We start from the raw sequence: 11,122 nt of genomic DNA on the forward strand, positions 1-11,122 counted from the left end.
CATTTACTTGACTGCTGTTATAAAATACCTGTTTAAAGAATAAGTCTTTTGTGGAATATGAAAGAAACACTCCCTTGAAGAAATTGGTTCTTATGAAAATTAAAAGGCTGTGTTAAGCCACATTTTCACATTTTAGTTTTTACTTACTATCTACTTTAAATGCAAGTTTTTTAGCCATAAGAAAATGTAAAATGGCTACTCCAAAGACAAACACATTCAGAGTATATATGTAAAAATAGACAAGTAAAATAGGCTATTTTCCCCATGTACACTTGTGGGAGAATATTTACACAGTTAACGTTCAACTTTCTCAACCTCCAGAAAGGATTTTTTGGTTTTGGGTTTTTCTAATACTTAATGTGATTTTTTAAAATTTTACTGGTTCTCTTACTGAGATACAACTTTTATACAAGAATCTGAGAAACTTCTTTCTGCTTATTTATAGGAACTTTGTTGTATGGAGTTGGGGGAGTTTATTAACTCATAAAAATCTTTTCATTACTCATCCATTTTTATAAATAGCCTCACTGTTAAATAGATGGCTAAAGCCCTATTCCTTCAAATGTGAAGCTAATAAAAATCTGGGCACAGTTTAAGTGGGAATCCTCACTTATAGATTACTTCCACTCTGTCATCTCACTGAATGTTTGGGGATGGGAAAATGTCATTTTCTAGGTGGGTGGTAATGTTCTACCTTCTTGGTCAGGAGATCTATCTCTCTGTTACTTTCTACCTCCTCCTTTTTCTCCCCTTCCCTTACCAAAAGGTAAATGCAAGGACCATTCCTTCTTCCACCAAACCCTTGCAGGAGAGGTACTGAACTTGAAAGCCTTAGGAATTTCATGGTTTATGCAGCCCCAGCAAAGGGAAGAGGATTGAGTCTAGCCCAAGGGAGCTTATGTAGGTGAATTGTTCTTCAACCTTATGGGGATCATGCTGTTTAGAAGAGTGTGGATAGTTAGGTAATGTGGGGATTATCATTGAAGGAGTTTGGGGGTTGTTTCTTTTCTCCACTTACTTTTTTCTTGGAAAAGAGTAGAGTAAGTCCTTAATTTTCTAACAGTTGTGAGTATCATAGTGATTTTCAGGATTTGGTTAATGCTGTCTTTTTAGCTAGGGAAATGTGAAATTTCTAATTTAATTAGAAACGTAGTCATAATTGCAAAATCCTTTTGTCTAGTTATTTTTGACTAAAAACTGATTGTTTAAATGGTATCTTATAAAGTAAACCCATTAGTATATACCATATATCAATGTAGTTTATGTTTTAAAATGCACATACCAAGTGTGAGATGGTCATGTGAAATCTTTGTGCTTTCAGTTATTAAAAATGACATCATAAAATACTTCAACCATTCTCTTTAATTTATTTTAGGTGAATGGACATGAAAAGCTTGAAGTTCAAAAATCAGAAGAGGCTAGTAGGAATCTTTCATTTAATGAGTTGTATCCCTCAGGAACTCTTAAACTTCAATATAATTTTGATGCTATTGAGCCACAGTTTTGTGACTTGCCTGATAATAAAGACTCTGCTGAATGTGACATTGCTGAAGTAGATGGGGAACTTTTTGTTGCTCAGAGTAACTTTACCTTGATATTAGAAGGTGAAGAAGGAGAAGTTGAGACAAATGATTCTGCACCATCAAATATATTGCCAAAAGCAGCTAACACAGCAACTAAGGAAAAATTTGTGTGTAACGTGGAAGGTGGTGATCACGGACTTACTGCAAATTTGCCACCACTCATAACCAGTGACCAGGAATCTCAGAAAGTAGAGACTTTACCATTTGTGCCTGAGCCAATTAAAGTAGCAATTACAGAAAATTTACTAGATGTAAGTAAAGACACAAGAAGTAAAGAAATTACATCAGATACAGTAGAACAGTCCATGCACGAAAACATGCCTTTAATAAGCCAAAATGTAATGTCTTCTACCAAATTAGTGAAGCGTACACTTAAGACTGTTCAGGAAATAGATGCAGTGATTGTAAATGTCAGCCAGAATGATGATGCAGTTTCTTCCAGAACTCGCACAAGACGGCAGCGTGTCCAAAACCTGAGTATTACATCAACACCACAGGAAGAGTCAGCAGATGTTGGAACTCCTAAGATGTTGGGGTCACCAGCTAGGAAGAAAACTAGAAAAACAAAAGAAATTTCTGAAGCTTCTGAAAGTGCCTATTCTGATGTTAAAGGGAAACCTCAGAAACAGCAAATACCTCAGAGTTCTCTTAGTTCTAAAAGAGGAAAGAATAAAAAAGACATTAATCAAGACACGTCAGAAAGTATCAGTTTTGTGGAACAAGAAACACAAGTTATTCCAGGTCAAGAACAAAAGTCAAAATCATCTCAGCTGTTGAAACCAGCAATTGAAGAACCTTCTATAAAAGAAGTTAAGCTTTTCTCTGTTACTAAAGGGACTCTTAACAAAATTGAAAAATCTGTAGAAAATCAGGAATGTACTGGAATTATAAATGCTGTAACAGTTAGTAACATAGCACGTCCTAGCAGGACTACAAAAAAACTGAGAAATGCTGATTTAGAAGCTTCTGAAAATAATAAGGCTTCTGAAAATAAAGGCTGTAAACAGGATGGAAAATTTAGTGACCAGCAGGTCTCTGTTAAACGTAGTAGAAGAGTCGAAGAGAAAGAAATTAGTATGTCAGGTGTTACACAAGAGTCCAAATTTGATTTGTCCCAATTGACTCTTCAAGCCAAGTTTGATGTATCTGCCACACCTAGGAAACGTGGTAGACCAAAAAAGATAAATCCATTACAAGATGTTGGATCTAAAGCCATTGAGAAAGAGAGAAGTCCCAAAAGAACAAAAGTTCTCAGTGTCCGAAGATCTGCCAGAAACACCCCTGCTAGAAATGAAAATATCAGGGTTGGAGAACCAGGTTTAGAAAAATCCATTTTAGTGCCAAATGAGGAACTTGATATGGTAATGAGCTCTAAGAAAAAGCTTACAAAGAAGTCTGAAAATCAAAGCCAAAAACGTGCATTACACTCTGTATCAGAAGAACATATAGATGAAGTGACACATGAAGAGCCAGATAGCCAAGAAAAAAGATTGCTTTCAACCCCAGCTTTTATTAAGTCTTCTCGTAGCATAAGGACTAGATCAAGCAAAGCCATCTTTTTGCAAGATCTTTCTGAACCAAATAATGAGACATTATTGTCTCCTACAGTGAAAGTTTCAAGGAAAATAAAAGGTACTTGTATTTTTATTTGTAGTCTTCATCTCCATTCAAAGCATTCAGCCTAAAATTTGGTTGTTTGCAGTTCACTAATTAATCTTCAAAGCAATGTGTTAAGAGATTTTTCATGCCAATAAAACCTCAAATTATCTTTTAAAGATTTCATATTTCTAGGTTTATTTTGTGATGTAGAAGTTCACTGATCCAGTATGGTTTTTTCAATTTTATAATTAATTTGATAATGATATTTTCATAGAGACATTGAGCTTCATTCTTATAATTTTGGTTTCTCTCCCAATAGAATGTTTTTAATCTACTGGCTTTGGTTCATGTCATTGCTAATAGCCACAACCCCATTTGTTTTTCTTTTGTTTTTGTTTTATTTTTATTGAGAAACAAATAGCAATGAGACAGTTTCAAAACTGATTAGTAGGACAGTTTCAATAATTAATACATTGCATATTGATGTCTTTGTAGTGGTTATTCATAGTACAAGATGCATACATGATATCCTGTCCAAACACTATTAGTACAAATCTTTCTTCTCAACCCCAACCCCATTTATTTTTAGAGGAGCCAGTGGTAGTTGTTTTTTTTTAAAATTGGTTGTGGTATAGAAATTAATGAAATCAGTATTCATTATTTTCCACAAATTAGTATGTTTACATACCCAAGCTCATTCATTGTCACTGATGAGCCAGTGATTACATTGGTTGGTATAGCTCAGACCACCTCAATAAAGGTGATACTGCTGTTAAAAGAGTAAAAATATCTGTTTTTATGTATAAAGTACACACACACCCACCCTGGAGTACACAGACAGCTGTATAGTCTGTTGGTGCTTTTAACATTTCATGGGGGGAAAATGATTCTGTAGGGAAGAACTATTCTTTAATGTCTACAAAGGTGAGAATGGAAAAAGAGAGTGAAGCCTAAAATAGTTCCATGATGATAGTTTAGGTACACAAAAGGTTTCACTGTTAATGCATGGGAAAAATGACGGAATGCATCATTTTTGCTTGTTTAGGTAATACATGTCTATATTCCCAGCTACTTGGGAGGCTGAGGTAAAATGATCACAATTTGAAATACATAAATTATTTCCATAGAAATATTTGAATTTTTAACACCAAAAGGAGGAATTTGTCATCAATAATGCTAGGCATTTCAACTTGCGCCTACAGCTTTAGTCTTGGTATGGCCCCTATTTTTTTTCCTGTTGCTAAGAATCATATGCTTAAATGCAGAGTCTGACATCTGGTAGAATTCTGTCCCCATAGGTTAAATAAATAATACTGAAATATAATTTGAGAGTTTCTGTTAAGGATTTGCATTCTTAAAAAATAATAAAGCATGCAAAAGCCTACTTGCAAAGCCTATACTTAAATGTATGCCACATGGTATTCTGATCTATTAACCTCAGAATGCCTTTGATGATGATGGTGGTGCTGATACTCTTTTTTTGGGGGAGATGGTTTTGTTTTGAGGCAAAGTCTTGCTGTGCAGTTCTGACTTGCCTTGAACTCGCTGTGTAAACCAGGCTAGCCTTGAATTTGAGTGTTCTGCCTGCCTCAGCTGGATGATAAGCATGTGCCACCATGGCTAGCTTAATCTTCAGATAACCTTTGAGATAGCTGTTGCATTACTCCTGTTTTATAGAAACTGAAGCAGAATTACTTTCTCTGCTTACCATTTCCTTTTATGATTGAAACTTTTCTGCTGTTCCTTTTGACTGGAACAAGTAGCTCAGACTAAATTGAAAAGAGAATGTAAATCTTTTTCTTGCAAACAGTACTGTGTAATTGAAAGTCTTGTCTAAGAATTATAATACAGACTAGCTTGGATCATATTTGCAATTAACACTTTCCCCAAACATTTGAGAAGCAATATTATAACTAAAGAACAGTGACACTAGGATTCATCCACACACACCCCATTCTCCCTCCTAATATGAGTAATTAAGATAACTTGTGCTTTCTACGTTTGGTAATATTTGGATCTTTTTAATGGTCATCATTTGCATTAAGCTTTTTGTTGACATATACATGTATAAAAGCATATATTTTAAAGATATACATACAGTGTTGATTTTGTTTCCCTAACTTTTCTCTAGCTGAAAGAATAGAGACTCCTACACAGCTGAAAGAACTAGTTTCAGATTTATCTGCTCAGTTTGTCTTCTCACCTCCTACTTTGAGGACCAAGCGAAAGAGCATATCCAGTACATCTAGGCTTGTAGGTGAACTGGTAAGGAAGTACTTCTGTGTGTTTGCCTAAATATTCTTTTATTTTTTCAAGTAAATATTTCCTAAATATAATTCTCTACTAAGATACCATTTATGCCAACAGCCCAAAACTATCTTGTCTATGCCTATCTTCGGAGAGTCTGCTTTCAAACAGATTTATAATATGTTACTGATACATTACTTACTGGCAGCCTTAATTTGAGTTACCTATTAGGAAAAACGGTTTTAAATTTGAGTGCCTTCCTGAATTAATCTGTTTATTTAAAATGTGCATCCTTAAAGTCCTGTTTTCTCATTTGGAAAGTTCCCTTGGAGAAAGACTGCACCAGATAATTCAGTGACCTAGCTGTGTAAATGAAAATTTTACCTAAATTGAGTCCCTTATGTTTACGAATATTAGTTTGTAAGCATTTATTGAATTACCTACCATGAATCAGTTACTGTGTAAAGGTTTAACATAAAAATAAGTCAGCAGTTAATAGAAATTGAATTCAGTTGAAGAACCAAAATCACAAATAATTATTTCCCTGCATAATCAAAACCTTGTCTGCCTGGACACCTCTAAACAGAAAGTAGAGGAGACAGATATTTCTGGCCTAGAAAAAACCAGATACAGAGACACAAAAGCATGGCAGTGGCAACTGATAAGACATGAAGAATAGTTGAATTGTAAAAGTACACAATAAAGAGCACACCTAGTAAGTTTTTTTTGTGGTTGTTTTGTTTTGTTTTGTTTTGGGTTTTTTTTTTTGCAGAACTGGGGATTGAACTCAGACCTTTGCGCTTGCCAGGCAAGTGCTTATTCTACTGAGCCATCTCCCTGGCCCTCAGTAAGGTTCTGACCTAAGATTTCTGCTGACAAATCAAAAGTAGTCCATTCGGGACTTGTTGAGCTTACTAGAATTGTTTGACTATACTCCATGACTTGGAATAAGACTTAATTCCAGTTTCAAATATTTAGTTGTGATTTACCTGTTAAAATTTTTAACCCATAGGCAGATGATGCTAAACCAGTAGAAACTATGGGGGAGCAAGAAGTGAAGAAAGTTAGGACTACAAAAACAAAGCAGACAAACAAGTAAGTTCAACTTTCTGTTCTGTAATATCTAACAGTTTTGTTTTTGCAGATTAGAATTGAGACAAGTAATATTTAAAAAGAAATTAAGCTCATTGCAAAAGGGTAGTTCTCGAGGTTGATAATAGCACTTGCTCCTTTACTTTGTTATATTTTGATGCTGCTGGTGGATTCTCTGTAGCATCAAAGTCCGCTGGTGCTATTCTGAAGTTTGGTGGATTTGAGGTAGTTCAATACCTGCAATATGTGACTGGGCGAGGAAATGGGATGGTTCACCTTTTCATTAGATAAATTTTAATAATTATAAACTTTAAAAATCAAGAAATTATTTCACTGCTAGCAGTAAAACTACATCCTGGGAAGTCACTTTCTTTCAGATATATTTGGTACACAGTGTTTTTTTCAATGCAGTGCCTAGCCATGGCTGTATTTAGTAAAAGAACATACTAATGTATTTTATTTTACTCTAAAACTGATTTAGTGACTGTCTACCATTATTAAGAATACTGTCTTCTTATAAGTAGGCTTTATGTATATTTGAAAAACTACCTCATGTTTTGAAATGACACATACATTTGCCAGTTGTTGGTGTTGGCAAATTGTCATTTTTCTATAGCTCCAGGGGCCTGGCCTGCTGGACCTCTGTAAATTGCTATTACACTAGTGGCTCATCCTTATACTTCAGCAGTATTTTATTAATATATACACAACATTTAAAGGAAACATTTAGCAGTGAAAGTTTTTAAATATCCAATCAAAAATTGTCATAAGTGAAACTCTGCCTCTAATTAGCTTACATGAATTGAAACCATTATTTCTCTTAAAAAATGGAAGTATTAACCGTAATAACAGTTTCACAATGTTGAGAAACCAGTTATATTTCCAATATAATGTATTTTCATTTGATTGTATATTCTTTCAGAAATACAGAAAAAGACAGTTCTTGGTCACCTTCTCCAGTAAAAATTAAGCTGATTTCTCCCTTGGCAAGCCCAATCGATGGCGTAAAGAGCAAACCAAGAAAAGCTGCAGAAGTAACGAGAAAAGCTGTTGGAAGGCGGGGGAAGAAACCGTCTTCCTTCCCAAAGCAAGTTTTACGCAGGAAAATGCTGTAATTTTTTTCCAAGCTTTTAATGTACCCTTATTTGTAAAGTCATCAGAATTGTGTGAATTAAAAATCATCTTAATTCGGAAGAAGATATTTATATAAATTATTGTAAATTTTTGTAAACAGGAGGTCTTCAGTAGGTAAAATAACTCCATATGGAGTAATTCTTTTAGTCCAGGCATTTTTTCTATTTTATATTAAGACTTCATACATTTATATAATATGTAAATATGGCTTATTATTGGAATGTTAAATAAAATATATACTTCACAGTAGTTGGTGTCTCTTAGATTTTTGAGAGGGGATTTCTGTTTTAATAATTTTTATATGCTGGTAGCTTTTGTCCTATTTTCATTCTCAATAGTTGAAATATTAGACCAATCTTAAAATGAGAATGATTGAGCTATTGATTTTTTAAAGTTGCTATTTTATAATTTATGCACTTTGATTCTGTGATTTAAGATTTCTAATCATAATATGTATTTTTATTTGTTGCCTGTTACAATGTTGAAACAAGTATGGGCATGTAATTTTGCTGCCTTTTTGTAGTTTCACAAACTTGGTGTAATCTACCTCAGATGAGTAATTTTCCAAGTAATGCATTGGGTTAACTATAATGTTGACATTTCTTGTTCAGCAAGCTTAAAACTATTTATCTTTAAAGTCTCTTTAATTCAGAGACTAATTATCCAGGTTAGATTGACCGGTTCACTGCTTATTAGCAACCTCATGAAAGAATCTGAGATAAATCTGTTTTATGGACATTCAGTGCACTTTGAATGTGCCTACTATTGATAAGTAGAGAAGTCTGAACAAATTTTATAATCTTTCTGTGGAGCAGCTTGCTACTGAATCACAAAAATCCCTTATTCAGGTTTTTTAAACTGGCAAATTATCACAGGACCTCAGGCAAAAATTATTGAGAATGGGAAGAGTGTGAATAGATGTGGAGCAAGGAAAGACGAGCGCACCCTTTTCTCTGCAGTACGACTGTGTGCAATTAAGTAATGATACTTGATGTAGGCTCTGAAGTTCATCAATAAGTAAGTGTTGTAAAATAATTTATGACAGGTAATTGATAGTGTGTAATGAATGGACTGTTAATAATTGATCATCTGGAAACAAACTGCCATTGCCAGCTAAGCTTTTAATGTTTTCGTGTGAAGTGTAGCAGTGTGGTTTCTACATTATTTTTCTACAAAATAAGAGTATGGATAACGAGAAAATGATGAAAATGCCTATGCCAAGTACTGATGGTGTGAAAGTAGCAGTGCGAGTGCGACCTTTTAGTCAGGTTAGTGGTAAATGTTACATTGCCTTGTTGAAGATTTAACTGACTTTGATTTTATTAATTTTTTAAATGATAGTTATCAAACTTGTATTTAAGCTGCTTGTCATTTCTGGAATATGAAACTTATTTAAATGAATTTGTTAAGAATACTTTAATGGTCTAAGCCTAATTCAATAAACAGTTTCCTTGGCACAAGTAGCACAATAAAAAAAATTGACAAGAGAATTATATTGTCAACTTAATGATTTTGTTTAAACCAATACAGTTTGACACTTACAGATGTATTGTGCCTGTTTCTATTTTTTCCCCTCTGTAAAAGTAGGCTATAGGCAAATTCAGTTCTAAGTGAACTCTGTACACTCTTGATGAATTTGTATAATAAAATAGTGCTACAACAATTACGGATAACATGAAGTACACTCTAGGACCTTAGAACAACCACATATCAATGCATTGGTTAAATTTTAAAATACATTTCTCATGACCTGACCCAGCTCACAGACTTTTGCCTCTATATAAATCAAATACTGCTAAATACTGAGGAAATGAATGAAAATCCAGCATCTGTCCTAATGTAAGTAAATTTACTAGAGAATCATGTACTAAGGTACATACTATTGTAGTAGTAAGGAAAATAACATGCAGAGAAAAATCTGGTTAATTTTACCTAGATGATATTGATTGCTTCCAAGATTGAGATAAAAATATTTGAAATGATTATAAAAGGTCAGTAAAATTTGGGTAGGGACAGTACAACAAGGAGCAGCGCGGACTTCCAACAGTAATCATACTGGGGTGATCTTGCATGAGATTTTTGAACCCATGAGTTAAAGATTATCCTGGGCTGCAGAGTGAGTTCAAAGCCAGCCTAAACTACAGTCAGACCCTGTCTTAAAAAAGGAAGAAACTAGTGTCATGTTACTCCCTGCTCAGAACTGCCTGGGTGACCTGTACTTTGCCTAATTTTCGGACTCCATACCCAGTCTTTAGCTTCATTGTGGGATCAGAGAACCAGCTTTATAATACCTGTCAGAAGAGAGAACCAACTTCATGGTGTCTTCCTTTTAAGAGGCAGGGTGTTCTGAGCCTCTGTTTCTTTTTCTATAAGGTAGAAATGCTGAGGCCTGACAGTTCTTCAAATAATAGATATAAATCAGCCATGTCCAGCAACTATTCTCAGCTATGGTAGTTACACTTTTTCAAAAAGCCTTGACATAAACAGTTCACTCAATGGCAATTCTATGACTTTTAATATAGTCAAATATCTGCCATCATCACGCAATTAGAACATTTGTCCTCACCAATCCCCAAGAAAAATCTCACTGCCCTTTCACTGTCATCCCGTGTGTCCATCCCTGAGCAACCACTAACCTGCTCTTCATAGATAGCTCTGTTCCAGACATTCGTGTGAATAAGAACGTGTAATCTTTTATGATGGATGTTTTTCATTTGGCATGTTTTCAAGGCACCTTCGTGTTGTACCGTATTACGATACATGTTTTATAAGGTAGGCTACAGGGGCTGGTGATGTGGCTCAGTGATGAATTATTTTGTTGCTTGATAAGGGCTTGCATTTGATCCCCAGCATTACACACACACACACACACACACACACACACACACACACACACACACACGATAAGCCACAGGAATATGCCATTACCTGGCTCGGTTTCATTCTTTATGGTTGCATGGTGTTTGCTATTTCATTGTACAGATATGCCAGATTTGTATAGCCATTTATCAGTTTGTAAACACTTGAATTGTTTCTGGCTATTATATCCTATTAGAATATTTCTATGCTGGTTTTTGTGTTTTTATTTTCTCTTGGCTATGTAGCTCGAACCTGCCAGATTGTTTTCCAAAGCACCTGTACTGTTCTTCATTCCTGCCAGTAGTATAAGAGGCTCCAGTAGCTTCACCTGCTTGCCAGTATTTGTCATCTAGCTTTTATTTTATGGTTTTCCTTGACTATGTTAAGCATATTCTTTTATGCACGTAATACATGTTGTATCTTTCTTTGAAAAGTATCCAGAGGATCAGCCTTTTTTTTCTAAGTCTTTTTTTTTTTTTTTTTTTTTTTTTTTTTTTTTTTTATTTTTTGGTGGAACTGGGGATTGAACTCAGACCTTTGCGCTTGCCAGGCAAGTGCTTATTCTACTGAGCCATCTCCCTGGCCCTCAGTAAGGTTCTGACCTAAGA

The 11,122-nt window shown here is 34.7% G+C and overlaps 2 protein-coding genes across 2 annotated transcripts in view; both read left to right on the forward strand.

Moving 5' to 3' along the window:
* The window catches only part of Ahctf1 (AT-hook containing transcription factor 1), a 70,701-nt gene extending 61,540 nt beyond the window's left edge, over positions 1-9,161 (forward strand). Inside the window, exons 33-36 of the mRNA XM_023710248.1 lie at positions 1,376-3,215; positions 5,314-5,447; positions 6,442-6,524; positions 7,444-9,161. Of these exons, the coding sequence (XP_023566016.1) occupies positions 1,376-3,215; positions 5,314-5,447; positions 6,442-6,524; positions 7,444-7,636 (2,250 nt within the window). The 3' untranslated portion in view covers positions 7,637-9,161. The remainder of the gene's footprint in view (positions 1-1,375; positions 3,216-5,313; positions 5,448-6,441; positions 6,525-7,443) is intronic.
* The window catches only part of LOC101592744 (kinesin-like protein KIF28P), an 86,630-nt gene continuing 84,328 nt past the window's right edge, over positions 8,821-11,122 (forward strand). The window contains exon 1 of the mRNA XM_023710190.1: positions 8,821-8,959. Coding sequence (XP_023565958.1) covers positions 8,840-8,959 — 120 coding nt within the window. The 5' untranslated portion in view covers positions 8,821-8,839. The remainder of the gene's footprint in view (positions 8,960-11,122) is intronic.

Source organism: Octodon degus, unplaced genomic scaffold (genome assembly GCF_000260255.1).
Source record: "Octodon degus isolate 3935 unplaced genomic scaffold, OctDeg1.0 scaffold00017, whole genome shotgun sequence".
Lineage (NCBI taxonomy): Eukaryota > Metazoa > Chordata > Mammalia > Rodentia > Octodontidae > Octodon > Octodon degus.